General features: G+C 41.9%; 1 protein-coding gene across 1 annotated transcript in view; it reads left to right on the top strand.

Moving 5' to 3' along the window:
• Spag17 (sperm associated antigen 17) overlaps positions 1-2,066 on the top strand; it is a gene marked incomplete at its 5' end in the record, with an annotated part of 39,083 nt that extends 37,017 nt beyond the window's left edge. The window contains one exon of the mRNA XM_029563403.1: positions 1,771-2,066. Coding sequence (XP_029419263.1) covers positions 1,771-2,066 — 296 coding nt within the window. The remainder of the gene's footprint in view (positions 1-1,770) is intronic.
• Between the last annotated feature and the right edge of the window lie 15,867 nt (positions 2,067-17,933).

Raw genomic sequence — 17,933 nt, forward strand, 5'->3', positions numbered from 1 at the left:
GCATGACACAAGTGCACTTAAATGCATGCAGGCAATATCTCGTACACATAAAAAATGACAAAGCATTTTTTTTATTCTTAATCTGAATGTAACAAGATGAAACAATCGACAAATGTGTGCCAGCATGTACACAGTGTGAAAGACATTTGGCTTGGTCCTCTCTGAGGTGTTGTTCAGTGGTAGAGCACCTGCCGAGCAGGTGTGTAGCCCTGGATTCAGTCCCCAGCAGCACACACTCAAAGAAGGTATCATTAAAACAAACAAACAAAAAAGATAGAGGAATTGTTCTAGTTAAAAGGGACTAAATGACACAAAAACTACATGTAATAGATTGAGGGAAAAAAGTAGAAGTTTTATTAGGGGACTATAAGAGTATTGTGGAATTATTAATTTCTTAAGTATGGTGATGGTGTTGTGGATATGTAGAATGCCTACATTCTCAGCAGATGTGCGTGGAAATATTTAGCAATGAATTGAAACTTGGTGCTACTCTTTAATAAACTGAGTATTTAAAATACCCAGATAGGAGCCAGAGAGATGGCTCAGCAGTTAAGAGTACTGGCTGTTCTTGCAGAAGACCCAGGTTCAAATCCCAGCACCCACATGGCAGCTAACAACCGTCTGTAACTCCAGTTCCAGGTAATCCAACGCCCTCTTCTGTCCTCCATGGGCACTGTGCTACAAGGGTCCATTTACATACATGCAGACAATATACTCATACACATAAAATATTTTAAAGCTTTAAAAAATACCCAGATAGAAGAATTTTCTACTGCATTGTGTAACATCTACAGTTCATCTATCTATAATGAACATGGACAAAGAAGATGTATCATTCCAAACAGAACTCTCAAAGCTAGGAAAATCACGTGGAATTATGCTAAGAAATCAGGGATCATAAGTCAATGTTCCTGTGTTACCAGTCACACATGCTTCACCCTGAGAAGACGAGAGTAATCAATCACAGCCCACTCTTAATGAAAGGGCAGTAGGCTTTCAGCACACTACTGTGGCATCTACCACTAAGTATTCATCTGGGCTTGACACACAAATTGAAATATGTTTGCTTTCCCAATCATACATGTATTTAAAATTTGTTTCATATTCTGTTTCTTAAAGACATGTATATTTTTAAAGAGTTATTCATTTAAAAAATTTTTAAATAACAGATTTATTCATTTTTATTGTATGTGCATAAGTGTACCACCTACATGCAAGTACACCATATGCATGCAATGCCCAAGGAGGCCAGAAAAAGAGTGTCAGATCTCCTTGAACTGGAGTTACAGACAGTAACTGCCATGTGGGTGTTGGGAACTGAACTCAGTTCTTTAAAGAATAGGCAGTGCTCTTAGCCACTGAGCTATCTCTCCAGCCCCTAAGAACATATTTTAATAAAGAACCACATTGTTACAATAATGAGTACATTTAAGATGGGAAAACATTTTTGTTTAATTGTATTTTACTCAATATTAACAGGTAAAGGATTCCTTAGCCTCTTGGTGGTACAGTGTGATGACAGCTCTGTCTGATCATAGTGCCAAGAAGATCCAGTCGGCTCCTATGGAGTATACGTTTCTGTTTGTTAACAGCAAACATTGGATCATATTATGAGGAAGTTCCTAATGACATTCTTGTTGTTAGTCTTTCTCAAGAGGACAGGGACAGCGTCTGGCTTATTGAAAAACCATTGTTCAGTGTTATCTGTGTAAGTATTAGTCATTATCACATCATTGTCCATGACTTCTGCCCTTTATTTTGGGATCTTAGATTCTGAACTACCTGCAGTTGAAGAAAAAGAGCCCTCAAATTTGTCTCCTCTCCCAAAACGAGAAATTTCTGAGGAGTCTACTAAACAAAACAAAGCTGAAAATTTAACAAAACCTTCCAAGGAATCTGCTAGCCAAAATCAAATTGAAAATTTAACAAAATCTACCGAAGAGTATGCGAGTCAAAACCAAAGCGAAAAAATAACCTTCGAACCGACTGAAGGTATGGCCGTGGTTCGCCTCATCTCACTGTTTCACAAACTGAATGCTCTTATCGCTTCAGACTGTGGGAGATGACACCAGGCTGGGAGTATGAGGCCCTAGATCCTGGAGCTATGCAAATTTATAAGGTTTCTTAGTACACCAAAGTATCTCAGAAAATATTGTGATAGTATATACACATCTCAGCTTGAAAGGAGGACATTTAAAATACTTTTATATCTACTATTTATTTCATTATTTTATTTTATTTTATCCTTGATGGTTCTGAAACTTTGTATGATTCACTGAAAATCAAACACCTGACCTTTCTTTTTTTAAATATTTTATTTATTATTTTTATGTGTATGAGTGTTATGTCTGCATGTAAGTAAGTGCACCCATGTTGTGCAATGCCCATGGAGGACAAAAGAGGTTGTTGGATCCCCTGGAACTGGTGTTACTGACAGTTGTTAGCTGCCATGTGGGTGCTGGGATTTGAACCCGGGTCTTCTGCAAGAACAGTTGGTGTTCTTAACCGCTGAGCCATCTCTCCAGCCTATGACAACCTTTCTTGGGCAATCAATAATTCGGTGGTTGGACTTGGGCTTACCTATTATTTCAACACAACATTTTCTTGATCTGGAGAAATGTAAGATGTCAGCTCCAGATCACACAGCAGAATTGAAGTACAAAATAGTAAAAAGTCATATCTGGTTAAAGTGAAGTATATAGTACACGAATTTCACTAAAGTTCGTTTAACTAAATCTGGTTGATGACAGGACAGTGTAATCTAAACTGTGTGGATAACATTGATCGGTGCTCAATTCTTGTGGACATGCTTCTCTTTGAATGTGAGGACATGCTAATGAGTCTCTGTTATTCTTAGAGAACAAGTGTCTTGCCACATTTATGGGTGAATTAAGAAAGTTACTCTACATAAGACTTCTACTTCTGGGCATTTTTATTATTTTTTTTTAAATGTGTATGCATGTATTGCCTGCATGTATGTAAATGCACCCGTGTTGTGCAATGCCCACAGAGAACAGAAGAGGTCATCGGATCCCCTGGAACTGTAGTTACAGGTGGGTGCTGGGATTCAAACCTGGGTCTTCTGCAAGAACAGTCAGTGTTCTTAACCGCTGAGCCATCTCTCCAGCCCCCTACCTTCCTGGCTTTAAACTTCTCTTCTATATGATTTCCTAGTTCAGTGGAAAAGTCTCAGTGCCTTCTTTCTGTGCATTGTTCCAGGCATGGCAATACAATTGTCAAAAGGAACTGTATTCATTCTGGGCAAAGCTGGACAATAAGTAAGCAAACAAAGAAGTTAGATAAATTCATATTGTAATAAATGTTCTGATGTGATTCAACAGTATGATGTACGGGGAGTGGCTTAGAGGAAGCAGGCAACACAGGGGTCAGACTTCTTTGTGAAGAGATATTTGGATAGAATCAGGAAGGAGTCAGCCCTGTAAGCATAAGGAGGAAGGAATATTCCAGGCAGTGGGAAAAGCAGGAATGGAGGCTCAAGGGAAGAAATTCTTTTTCAATCTAAAAATATTTTTTATTTTTTTATTTTTTTAATTGAACATTTAAATTTTCATACATTTCCCACTTAAATCCAGACCACCTCCCCCCTTCCATGCCTCCCCCATCCCCCCACTGAATCCCATGCACTTTGCCATACATGCCGAGCCCTATTCATTCAGATGTTTGTACCCAAATGTCCTTCAGTGTAAATGCATCCACTGGAGTCTAGTCAGTCCATACAGGAGTTGTATGTAAGTCATACTCTCCCTCACCCAGGAGCAATCAGTCTCAAATAGTTCTCAATGTAGTGCTGGCCGGCCACCTATTTCTCACCTCCCCTTTGGGCCCTTGTTTCACTTAGCTGACATGGGTCCCCTACTTGATGCCACTGCTGCCACAGGCTCACATGAGCAAGCCTCCAGTGGCCTGGAAGACTCCACCTCCCCGTGTTCATGAACCAGCCCTGACTCTTGCAATCTTTCTGCCTCTTCTTCTGCACTGGTCCCTGAGCCAAAAGGGAAGAAATTTTTAAAGCATGTAGATCGAGTATGTATATATATAAACATGTATGTAGCGTATGTGTATGCACATGTAGAGGCTATTTATGTGTACGTAGTGTATGTGGATGCACATGTAGAGGCTATTTATGTGTATGTAGTGTATGTGGATGCACATGTAGAGGCTAGAGGTCAACATCAGGTGTCAATCTCTCACCACCTTATTTCTTTGAGACAGAGGTTCTCGCTGAACCTAGAGATCACTGATCTGGCTAGACTGGCCAGCAAGCCCAGGGGTCTTCCTGTCTCTATCTCCCCAGCACTGGAATTTCGGGCACATGCTCTCATGCCCCGTTTGTTACATTGGTGCTGAGGATCCAAACTCAGGTCCTCGTGTTGTGCCACAAACCATCTCCCCAGCCCTGTCTAATTTATATTTTTAAGAGATTACTTTGACGTCCAGCTTAGTGTGAGGGCGGCAGGAAATAACAGAGGTATCAAGGGTGAGAGTTAACAAAGACCTGGACTAACACGGCTGAAGGAGGATGGTGAGAAGCCACAGGCTAAGGAGATGGCCCGGCTGTTAAAACACTTGCCATGCGAGCATGAAGACCAGTGTTTGATCATCCAGAACCCATGTATGGAAAGCTGCATGTGGCAGCTCACGCTTATAATCCCAGTACTATGAAGGCAGGGACAGGAAGATCCCTAGGGTTTGCTTGGCCGGCCAGTCTAGCCCAGTTGGTGAGCCCCAGTGCACTGAGAGACCCTGTCTCCAAAAGTAATGCAGAGAGAAAGTGAGGAAGGTAATGCCAACCTCTGGCCTCTGCACACCCATTCACATGCATCTACATACACACATGTATACACACAGGAACATGTACAAATACATACATCCCACACATGAAAGTGGGATGGTAAGAAGCCATCTTAGAAAGATCAGTTAGAGGTAGAACCAGTAGACCTGGTAAATTAGATGTGTATATGGGAAAAAAAGGGGGAATCAGCGTTGATTCCAAAGTTAACTTATATGACCAGTTGCAAGAAAAAGAATTTGTAGTTCTGGCAAGTTCCCAGGTTGCTGGTATAAAATCATGTTCTGAGAAGCAGCACACTAAGGCAAACTGTAGAAAGTAAAGTCAGACAGAGAAGGGGCTGATAAAGGCAGTTAATAAGAAACCAGTGGGGTGAGAACAAAACTTAAGTGTGGAAATCACCAAGTGCTCTGAGTGACAAAATGTTTCTGGTGTGATAGAGGAGCATCTGGGGGCTTGTGCAAGGTGAATATCATTGGGAAGATCAACAACGCAGTGGCAGAACACGGAGGAGACCAAAACCCAGTTGGGTGGATGGCTCATGAGTTAGCCCCAAAAGGATGGAGCAGCAAGAACACACAGCTTCACGCAGGGTTTGGCTGAAAAACCTTGAGAAACGGGATTTCAGATGTAGGAGGTGATTTGCAAATGAAAACATTATAGTAGAGAACTTAATCATTCAGGAAATTGTAGAACGAAGACTTTACGGAAGGTGAGAGAACATGACATCTGGGGCAAACCTTGAGTGGCAGAGTTGACCTTGGATCTGAGAGGGTCACCTTCTCCATGGTGGCAGGGAAAAATGGGTCTATGGAGACATTTTCAGATGTACCTGATAGTTTTGGTATTGGGAAGTGAGAGTGTCTATCTAGTTGCAAAGAAATGGACATAATGACAGTCTGAAAGTTATTCCAGATATACAGGAAAGCAGAACAGGAATGGAGTGGCTGGCTGTAAGGTGATGGTGTTTGTTAAGTGCCTTAAGATTTAAGAGCTTGAGGTTCCTAAGACAGCTTTCATCCTTCTTGTGAGAACTGAGCCTGGATAACGCAAAGGCCATCTACTTTTTTTTAGACAGGGTCTCCCACTGGCCTAGAACTCACTAGTGAGTTCTGGTGACCTGCTTCTCTATCTCCTCAGCAGTGGGATTCCAAGTGCACCACCGTGCCTGGCTTTTTTCCCCTGTAGGCTCTGAGTTCATCCTCAGCTCCTCAAGGCTTGCAGGGGAAACATTTCATTGACTGAGCTATCTGCCCAAGCCCCCCGGTTATGTTATTGAACTGCTATATTTCTTCTAGTTCTTCTGCTGAACAGAAATAATAGTATACTTGTGGGTATATGTATAAGAGAGGTGTGAAAACTAGGACATGAAAACTCGGACGTGAAATGCAGCACGTGACCCAAGGTAAATTCCTTCTCCGTGTTATCTGTTAGCAGAAGTAGCAGTCTGAACAGCTGATTAGCACCCACTGCATATGCCAGGGCACATCAGGCCTCTAGAATGGCTGCTTCCATGAAGAGCAGTGACCAAAGGAGATAAAGATATCATAACACTGACCACTGAGCTCCATCTCCAGGGACTCTGCTTGTTTTGATTGAGAACAGGGCCTGTTTAGGGCCCAGGAAGCTGTTTTTCCTGAAGCAATACTGGAGAGGATGGTACCCAAAGGGGTCTGGGGCTCCATGGATTCTGACACGCTGGGATTCACATTCCAGTCCTGATGTTAATTACAACTTCGGTTTTCCTCACTTTAAAAAAAAAAAAGTACAATTGCTATTTTCAACTTTTTTAATGAGAGTGCTCAAAATCAATAAAAAGGGGGAGAGTTACTGGATTTATTCAGGCTCAAAAGCAAACCAGAGAAGAAGCTTTGGGGCCAGCCCCAAGGATGACTGGCCTCAGGTTCCCAGGCTTTCCCCTGAGTGCATGCCTGATGGCCTATTTATCTCCACAGCCTCCCTCCCTCTTGTCTTCATGTGGTCTTATTCTCTCCCACAATGGGCAGGCTACTTACATGTGGCAGGGATAGTGATCCCAGAGGCCCAAGATTCCAATCCTTCCAGTTCCATAACTCAATAGGCAAATGGTGTGATCCCTGTCAGCTTTGGCAAAAATTACCCAGGGGCAGCCCTTATGGATTAACTTGGGAACCCTGCTGTCCTGATAGCACAGAACAGAATATTGTGGACCCAGATGTTTATGGGACAGTGCAAGTGGAGGGAGGGAGGGATAGCTAGCACACTGAGCATACCATTAAAGTCACCTGGCCTTGATCAGCCACTCCACTTCCTCAGTCCCTTCAGTCCTGCCAGCCCCCTCAGCCTCCCCTGCCCCTCTCAGTCCTGGCAGCCCCCTCAGCCTCCCCTGCCCCTCTCAGTCCTGCCAGCCCCCTCAGCCCCTTCAGTTCCCCTCAGCCCCTATGCTATGCCCTGGGACCTCTTGGCCCCCTTGGTTCCCTCTCTCAGGGCTAAAGGAGATGTTCTTGTAGAAATGAGTGGTACTTCTCTGTAGATTATGAATGCTCCAGTATTAGGCCCTTTCCTTTTCCCCCTTTGTGATTAGAATGCCAAAAAAGAATTTGAAATAAGTTGATTTGAAATTCAATTCTAAGTTCAAACACCCCCCACACACTGAATATTAGGAGTAAATATAAATAGCCGCAGCTCTGTGGAATATTCAGTTCTGTGTCCTCCTTCGAGTGACTGGGAAAAAGAACAAGTTACGAGTTTAGTGCTTTGAGGATTAATCCCCTGGCTTAATACTTCTGTAATCACTACTTTTTAGAGCTGTATATATCTGAATAGAATCAAATTCTTAAGGTGTTACACTCCTTAGTTTTAAGAAATCTTTCAGAGTTGATGTTTCATGGGGTTCTTCTTCCTTGCTGATTTAATGGAAATGATCCTGAAAACAAAGGTATAAGTTGAGTTCGTCATGGGGAAGTTACTTGACACTTAGAATTTTATTTTTTAAATGATATTAACAGCATCTACCTGTCCATCTCAGAGGGCAGGTGTAAGAACAAGTGTTAGGTAATGTATATAGAGCTGCCTAGTAAAATGTACAAATGTAAAACGAGAATTAATGAAAAGCTTTTATTTCTTTCAATAAGCTCTTTAAGAGCTAATGATGGGGCTGGGGACATGCCTCAGTGGTTAAGAGCACTTACTGCTCTTTCAGAGGACTGAAGTCTGGTTCCTAGCACCCACTTTGAATGGCTCACAACTCCAGCCCCAGGAGATCTGATGCCCTTTTCTGGCCTCTGGGGGCATGCACCCACATGCACATACATGCACACACAGACACACACATACACGTAATAAAATAACTCTTCTTTGTGGGCATGGTGGTGCACACCTTTAATCCCAGCACTCAGGAGGCAGAGGCAGGCGGATCTCTGTGAGTTCAAGGCCAGCCTGGTCTATATAGTGAGTTCCAGGACATCTTGGGGCTACAGGGAGACCCTGTCTCAAAAAGACCAAAAAAAAAGAAAAAAAAAAACAACCAAACAGGCAAACAAAAAAACCTTTTTTAAAAATAAATGTTTTAAAAAGGAATTAATTCAGAGAGGCTTCCAAGCTGGCTATGGTCTCCTGTGCTCTGGTGATGCTGCACATGTCTTGAATATGGCCTAACTTAAACTTCCTCTCTAACAGAACTAGAATCTTGTCTGCCCATCAAAATTCCAACCCAGTCATTGCTGCAGGATGTTACAGGACAAGCCAGAAAAAAGAAAGTGAAGTTACCTCATTATTTGATGAGTTCCAAGCCCAAGTCTCAACCTCTTGCCAAGGTAAAAGAAACACAGGGACATATGTCCCAGAGCCAACCATCAGTTTGCTCAATTTCAGTGCATTGAGGTTAGTTTCAGTCCCTGTGTCCTTCCATCTCACCATAAGGGTCTTTAGTCACAGACACAAAAGAACACAGTGCTTTGCTGGCTCACACAGAGTCATTCACCAGCCGCTAAGCTATTGATGCCTGCTAGCAGATCTGGGGAGCGAACTCTGAGAAACCCAGTTTAGCAGTCCTCTACTGGCTAAAGGGATCGCTGTTCTCCCTTCTGATTGGTAGCCCAGGCCACACCATTTTGTGAAGCTCTTCCATTTTGGTTAAATTGTGATCATTCCTGAAGCTACAGTTATTTGCATTTCCATAAGTAAAATAACTTGTTTTACTAGATTCTTGCCGTCCCCACCCTGTCAACCCCGAGTCTGAACCGCCACAGAGATGCTCATCAGCCATCTGACATTTACTCACCAATCCCCATCACTCTTAGGAACTGCCAAAACAGGAAACTTTTCAGTTTCCTTCCCACTGCCCTTTCTTGGAAACCTATAAGAAGGAACTCCAGCTCTGCCACATGCGGCTGAGCTCTGCTCAGAGCCCCCACCATGCCTGTCTCTCTGTGGAATTCATAACTCTCCTAATAATCTCTCACCGAAGAGGACAGCCTGAATCAGTGTACTCATTGAACTCCAAACACGAAACCTTTGACTCATGTGCCCCTCAAGGTGACCTCAGTGACTTCAGCCGGTACAGGCTCCTTCACCCAACCATACTTCCCACTCACTTTGCTTCAGCCGTCATCAATTTTCCCCTCCATCCTTAGAAAACTCCAAGCTCCTTCCTTCCTTAGAGTGTTTAAGATGACTTTCCAGCCAACTCCGATTGGAATGCTTTCTTAAACTCCTTAGTCAAAAGATAATTATCCTTTCTTTATTTTTAAATGATTGATTTTTATTTTACGCGGTTGGGTGTTTTGCCTGCAAGTGTGGAAGTACCTCACAGGCATGCAATGCCCATGGAGGCCAGAAGAGGGCATCGGATCCCCTAAAACTGGAGTTGAAAGTGCCTGTGAACTGAACGTGGGTCCTCTGCACAAGCATCTGGTGCTCTTAACCGCTGAGCGACCGCTCCAGCACCAATTTTTTAAATTAAATTTTACTTCCATTCTCTGGCACACACTCTGGTCGTCACTATCAAGAATGCATTGCAGTGCGTGTTCTCACAGTGCTCCCGAGCTTCAGTGCGCATGTGGATTACCTGCGGCTTTTGTTAAAGACAGAGATTCTAACTCATTAGTTCCTGAGACGTGAGATTCTTCAGGTTAACGCCCTGATGGTGTCAGTACTGGTAATCCAGAGACTAACGTGGGCACAGAGCAGAGTTCCCTGTGTGACTTACCAGCCGCAATACCAGAGAACTTGTCAGATGCAAACTCCCTCCCCACTCCAGACACAGGGGGTCTGAAACTCCAGGAACAGGAGCAGTAATTTTTGTCTTGAGTCAACCAGGAGCGTCTGTGGAAAGCCAGCCCTTCATCGCCACTGCCTCAGAAGAAAGAGCACAGACTTTAGAATCAGGGAAACCTGGGATTGAGACTTTGCCACTTACCATTTGAGCAAATTATCCCTTTCAAGTCTCTGAACTTAAGTTTTCTTATCTATAAAGCAAAGCCTAAAATACTTTAAAAAAAAAAGATAAATATGGATATTGTAGGGATTATATGAGACCATACATCTTTAAGCCTTCCCTCAGCTAAGCACTCATTTTCTCTGGTGCTGGGATGTTTTCTGTAACTGGAAAATTCCATTCTTACTGTATCGATTTTTCTGTACTGCAAAGGTAGAGGATTCTGTTGGAGGAAAAGTGAACACATCCTCTGTTGCATTAGCTGCGATGTACAATGCAAAATCAACCCCTTTCGGGTTCCACCTCCTCCCACCATCCGTGAAGTTTGGAGTGCTTAAAGAAGGACACACCTATGCAACCACAGTGAAGCTCAGGAATGTTGGCGTGGACTTCTGCAGGTGAGACCAGGCAACCAAGTGTCTGCCCAGGTCCCTCTACTCTAACGCTTGACTTCCTTGTATCAATGACCATTTACTGAGCAGTAAGTGTGCCTTGAATCTTGACTCTCCATATCATTTATTTCTCCATCCATTCATTCTTCAACAAATAGGTATTGCTGTATAATATTATTCTTGGCAATGGTTTTTGATTATCATACCAAAAGTCAAGGACACAATAAAAAACAAATAAGTTGGACTGCATAAAACTCAAATGCTTTCCTTCTTTAGTAGAAGTAAACTGTGATCTGCCCTGGCAGACAACAAAATATTAGTGCAAATACTTCACTAACTAATACACAATGCTTGAAACTGTATTTTTTCAAATCAGACACCAACTATAATAATATCAATGGACATTTGCTTGTAACTGATAGGAAAAAGTGCTTTCAAAAAGCTTTTGAAATATACATATTACGTATATTTAAGAACTATGACATGATGTCATAAGATATACATAGACTGTTAAACCCTACTGCAAGTGTTAAACACTTGCAAGTGATGCAAGTGTTTTTATGGTAAGAGCAGCCAAAATCTACTCAGCATGAATCCTATATGCAGTATGATTTTATTACCTATAATCCTCATGTTGTATGTTAGATCTCTAGATGAGGTCATTCTACATATCTGCTACTTTGTAGATTTTTTTTTTAATGATGTTCTTTTAAAATTCTGTATATATGAGGGCTGGAGAGATGGTTCAGTGGTTAAGAACACTGTTTTTGCAGAAGACCCAGGTTCGAATCCCAGCACCCACATGGCAGCTAACAACTGTCTGTAACTCCAGTTCCAGGGGCTCCGACAGCCTCTTCTGTCTTCCATGGGCACTGCACAACACAGGTGCACTTACCTACATGCAGGCAATACACGTATACACATAAAATGAAAATAATAAATAAAATATTTTTTTAAAAAATTCTGTATGTGTGTTGTCTGTGTGTGGACATGTGCATGTGTGCATGGGTGTTCACGGAGATCAGAAAGGATGTCAGATTCCCTGGAGCTTGGAGTTACAGGCAGTTATGAGACCCCTAATGTGGCTGGGACCCAAACTCAGGTCCTCTGCAAGAGCAGTAAGTGCTCTTAGGCAATCTCTCTAGTCCATGCTTTGTAGATTTTGACTTAGAGTTTCTCAGTCTGTGTCATGTAGGTCCCTGGTAGCCACTCCTGTTCTCCTCTTCTCTTCTCTTCTCTTCTCTTCTCTTCTCTTCTCTTCTCTTCTCTTCTCTTCTCTCCTCTTCTCTCCTCTTCTCTTCTCTTCCTTCTAAAAAAAACTTGTTTGTTTTTTGAGACAGGGTCTCCTTCTAGCCCCAGCTGGCCTAGAACTTACTATATACACCAGGCTGATCTCTTAAACTTCTTTTTGTCTTTGATTTCCTCTAATTGGGACAAAAAGAAAACTAAGTTAATCATTGTGGTAATTTTATTTATGAAGATCTAACTTACAATTACTAGCAAGTATCCTAACTCACAATTTAATCTATACATGGTTCTCAGAATATACCTGGTATTTTTCTAGACCAAAACCAACTGACTCTTAGTCTTCTGAGCCCTTATATATAAGGAAATTGAGCAATTTGTTTCAAGGTCTCGTAGGCTAGAATGAGGCTAGACCTCATCTTTCCTGAGCACTAGACCACGGCTGTCGCTGCCATATGGAGGGACTTCTCTTTATTGTTATCAATTCCATATGGAATTTCAAATCATTTTCATTGGATCAATATTCATAAATCTATGCCCAGACCACTCCCAATTGCAAAGCGTATTTGATTCCATTTTGATTTGAGGTTTAAGCACAAATGTGTAAGGTGAAGATGTTGAATGGAATAAATATTTCAGTTACTGAGTTATTCTTATTGCAATGACAAGCCCTTTAAGAATGTTTGTGATTCTGGATCCAGGATTAAAAATCAAATATAGCAAAATGACAGGAGCATCTAACTAGAAAGTTCACTGCCACCTTTCAGTTGAGGCAAATCCCCCATTTGAGGAATGATACGGGCTTCCTAGGAAACAACCCAATTTTCTTTTTCAGGCTGTTACCAACAAAGTGGGTGGGAAGAGAGAGCTAACTTCGAACTAATAAAACCTACCCATGCAGATCCTTTCTCTCCAGCACAGTTCTAGTTTTAGAGTTTCCACTCCACAGCTTGTTAAAGTCAGCCGTGGTGGGCGAGCAGCAAACCTGATGGTGGAGTCAGGTAGGGGTTGGTGTGGAGTTGGCGCTCCTTGGCATTTTAATTCACTCCAAGTCTTTAACCCTCAGGCAGGGCCCACAAACCACAGGAAGGGATAGATCAACAAGTGCCATGTGTGAGCACAGAGCGTCTCAAGTTCTTCAGCATTTCTGAGCCCTTCTGTTTCTCCTCTCCTCAAACATGCAAACCCCACACCAAGTCAGTAAGCCTGGCTCCCATGCTCTGCAGCTTTCCAAAAGGGCCTTTATCCTTCAGCCTCGGGATCTGGCCTCCAGCGTTTGCGCTGATGCTGGTAGCTACGCTGAAATGCAGATGCCAGTCAAATGCTCGCAACACTGCCTGGACCCCTCGGGCCCCTCGGCAACCAATAACAAAGGGTTGAAACGCAAGTTGGAGTCTTGTTTTGTGCTGATGAAAACTGTTGTGAAATGGGTCCCAAATTTTTCTCAACTGAATGTTAAAGTTGTTGTTTTTAATGATATGGACTCCCGGCCCCTGCGTTGTACTAACACTTCCTGATTTTATAACACCCTAGTTCCTTCATTGCTCGCTCTTTCACTGCAACATAAATTTATTTCCAACTTTCTTCCCGGTAGGTTTAGAGTGAAGCAGCCCCCACCCAGCACTGGATTGAAAGTGACATACAAAGCTGGGCCTGTAAGTTTTATGTGCCAACATGTGTGCATGTGTGTGTGTTCTGTGTTTGCTCACACGTGATGTATTTGTTTCTACTGAAGTGGGCTTCTGAATGATTCTGTCACTCAGTTTAAACCACACATAAGTCTAATTTTTCCAGTGTCATAAGCAACAGATTTCCAGTATGGCACACTATGTAGATCCATGTCATTTATTCCATGTATGAGTCACAAGAAAGAAGCTGTGAGGAAAAAGAACTAAGATTCTGGTCAGAAACATTTCAGAAACTCTCCTTGCTTGATGCAAACAACCTTTTTAAAAATTAAATTCTTCTGAAAAGTGAAAAATCATTCAGGAAAACAATTATCCTACTCTTCCTATTTTATATAAATTTGGCTTCCTGTCTTGTATTTTTCAGACATTAGAAAATAACATTTTACTAAAGTCATCATCTGTTTTATGTCTCCAAAGATCTCTGAAAACACAAATTTATAAGTATGAATTTATAAATTTATAAAATGTGAAATCTGAAACTATATCAAGGAATTGTCATATTCAACTACATGAAAAAAATTTTTTTCAACCAGCTTAGGGATGACTCTAGATATTCTCAACACAACAGCTGAATGTTTGAGGTGATGCCCATCACCTGGGTTTGAACTTTACTTAGTGCCTACACGTCAAGACATCACTCTGTACCCAGTAAATATTTATACTTCTGTGTTTCAAATAAAAATAAAAACAGAAGAGAAGTGGAAAATTAAAATGTAGACCATTTCTGACTTTGATACATTCTCAAGAAGGGAGCATTTAGTAAAAAACTAAAAATGAATATTAATTTCTATTGCTACTTACTTTTAATTATAATTTTTTAAATGTGATATAATGTAAACAAGTGCATCTCAAGCTATAACCTAGCCATACTTGTAAGTACATTATCAGGCTGCTTTACCACCCCTCACATCTCTCTCAGAAAAATGAATTCCTCACGTGTGCCACTTATAGAGCCAGGGTACAGAGGATGTGAAAAATGAGTAAGGCACACAGGGAGCTAGCAGAGTTGGGCATGCAGCAGGAGCTCAGATAAGTGAGACCAGAATGAAAGAGGAAGTCCAGTGGGCTCAGGAATGTTCAGCACAAAATATGCACACGTTCCTGAAAGCAGGAAGCAAGGGTGTATGATCCCACAGCAAGCAAAGGTGAGGCTCCTAAAGCAGCCGCATTTCTCGCCCACATCCTCAGGAGGGCCCCGCTTCTCGCCCTCATCCTCAGGAGGGCCCCGCTTCTCACCTGCTTTCATAGAAGGCCCAGTTTAGTGTACAGCAGAGCCCATCCACTTCTTCTCGTGCCTCTTTTTCCTTGTCTGTAAATGAGGGAGTGTAAAGCAGATGTTCTTAGCCCACTTCTAGTTTGAATATGTCACGATCCATAGCAAAACAGTAATACATAGGCTGAAACTCCGAACAATATTATGGCTGAATCCACTAAGCCATGAATATTTCTCTGAAATAGTTCATCATTGTACTGTGTCAAGATTTCAGAATCTTGAGGCCAGTGAGATGGTTCAACAGGTAAGAGTGCTTGCAACCAAGTCTGATGACTTATATTTAATCCCCAGACCCCACATGGTAGAAGGAGAGAACTGACTCCCATAAGTTGTCCTCTGACCTCCACATGTCACCATAGCAAGTATGTGTGTGCACATGCATAAATAAATACATAAACTGGGCATGGTGGCACATGCCTTTAATCCCAGCATTCAGGAGGCAGAGGCGGGCAGATGTCTGTGAGATCGAAGCCAGTTTGGTCTACATAGTGAGTTTCAGGCCAGCTGGGGCTGCAGGGAAACCCTATCTCAAAAACACAAAAACCAAACAAACAAGAAAACAAATAAATACATAAAAGATTTTAGAATCTTCAAAATATAAAGAACAATGTAAAAAAGATCAAAGCAAGCCCCTCCTCCACTGTTCTGACAAGTTAGTAAATCTCATTTTAATCTGAAGTATAGATTGTTCCAAAAACCAATGAATGCTGGATCAACCTTTGTGAGTACTAAAAACTCAGCATGTAGTCTTTGAAGTTCACCCTATACTGTAAGGGTTCTCTCTCTCTCTCTCTCTCTCTCTCTCTCTCTCTGACAGTAGGTTTTGGCTCTGACAAAAAAAAATATAATGTATGATCTTTCTATGTAAATCTAACCACTGTTCAGCTTGGTTAGTTGCCAATAGTAGATGAATGTGCTCTAAGCCTGGGTTAACCTAGGGCAATGTTCCAGCTCTCCTCCTGCTGAATTTTGTCATTACCCAGCCCTGTCTGACTGCTGGGCTTGGAGGACCAAAGCTCTGATGTCCAGAGCCACTGGATCCTCTCCAACATGTATATGTACATCACTGAAAACAGTGGAAACATTTTTCAATTCTATTATTTTTAAAACTATATTGAAAAATTCCATTTGTATCTAATTGCTTTCCATGTCATCGTTCATGACTTTTTTTTTTCAGATAACTGTTCCCAAGTCTGCTTTTTAACCCACCTCCCGGAGAGGCAGCTTAGAAACATAAACATCTCCTTCTTTCCTGGCCAGTGTTCTTCTCAAGGAGCCAGGCAAGCACCCGATGCCTTGCTAGGTTTCTTCTTCAATATATATTGGCTTCTTTATTGGTACAAACCTTCTCCACGTTTTCAGACGTTAGCAGGCAGGCATGTACACTAATTCTGTCGCCCTCTACTGGCTCTATCACTTTACACACCCTATAGTAGGCTGCTAGAGACCAAGTGGCTGGAGAGTCATCTAGTGTCTTATACTAAGTTTGTGTTTATCTTAGATGAAATTCTTCTTTATCTGGAGGGATGTCAGCAGACACAAACCTACTACTGACATTCAAGAAATAGTGCACTCACGGGTACTGCAGAAGCTTGCCTTCACTTCCAATGTCCTGGCATTTAGCTTCCCTTTTCGTTTCCCCACAGCACTTAGTTTGCCCCTTTTTCGTTGGGCAACTTAAAAGAGAGGTTTTGGCTCATAGTTTCAGAGCGTCACTTAGCCCTGTGGTTTGGGCCTGTGGAACATCAAGGCAGGGAGCACATGGTAGAGCAAAGCTGTTCTCTTCATGGCAGCCAGGAAGCAGAGAGAATGGGCTAAGGTCCCAATATCCCCTTCAAAGGCACACCTCCAATGACCCCATCTCCTTCCACTAAGCCCACTTCAAAAAGGTTGCACCACATCCCAATATGGCACAGGCTGGCAACCAAACTTTTAGTACAGGCCTTTGGGGGCTATTTCACACACAAATCCTAACATCATTCAAAAGTTTATCTTTGGGTCCCATTTGTCCCATAGAATTCTACAAGGTTCTATGAAATAATTCTGATATATGCTTACATTGATTAGTGCCAAATTTAAGAATGTGAAAACTAAAGATTAAAGATTTGGTAAGTTGCCAAATTAGTCTTAAAACCAGTATTTGGTGAGTTCCAGGTGGCAGCTGGCTTGCATGCAGAGCTGAAGGTGGAGTTATTTGCCATGACTATTGGAGAAGATGGTACCAAGGGATCAGCACACATCTCTCACAATATTGAGATCATGACTGAGCACGATGTTCTATTCTTACCTGTGGAAGCAAATATCCTTTAAAGTCCAATTTTTACAATCATATATAAAGTAGAAAAATTACTTATGAATTAGAAAAGCAATAGCAGAATGGATCTTGTATCTCCATTAATTCTTTCCTAGGCCAAGTGGAAGGACAAGAGCGATGCACATGTGGGGTAGAACAGCAGACACGAGGGACATGGATGAACGATGCGGGGTAGGGATGAAACTGCAACAGCTAAAGTGGGATTGGTTTACAAAAGGATGTAAGGATGTGACTTTATGTCCAAGGCTCTAGATTCAGATGCTTAATCACTGATGTACAGGGCAGGATCTTAGTTGAGAAGGCAGAGCTAAAGACAGAAACATTTTGTGTCTCTACATGGAGCTGGTAGTTGAGGGTATGATGGAGAGAAACTTGGGATCTGTTTGGGCAGCATGAAGAGGAAGGGCCAATGGAGACAAAGCAAGCAATTAGGGGGCAAAACCCATGAAATATCTCAAAAGCCATAGAAAGAATTTTAGAAGAAAGGCTGGCACAATTGAGAGATCATTAAAAGGTGTTATAGTAAATTCAGACCATTGCACTAGACTTGGTTGGTACAGAATCTAAATAGAAAAAAAGAAAGCAGAGATACCAGGTACGCATTGTCGCAAGAAAATTTCACAAAGGAAGCAGAGAATATGGTACCTTAACAATAAAAAAGAACAGGTTTTCAATTTAGTGTAGGTACAAATCTGCCTCCTGCTTAGAGAATGAGAAAAACACAGGCATTTAAATTAGAACTGGAAGTATCCAGCAGAGAACAGAATAACCAACTGAAGGGATAGCCTTGGCAAA

Source organism: Nannospalax galili, unplaced genomic scaffold (genome assembly GCF_000622305.1).
Source record: "Nannospalax galili isolate Female #2095 unplaced genomic scaffold, S.galili_v1.0 scaffold1951, whole genome shotgun sequence".
Taxonomy (NCBI): Eukaryota; Metazoa; Chordata; class Mammalia; order Rodentia; family Spalacidae; genus Nannospalax; species Nannospalax galili.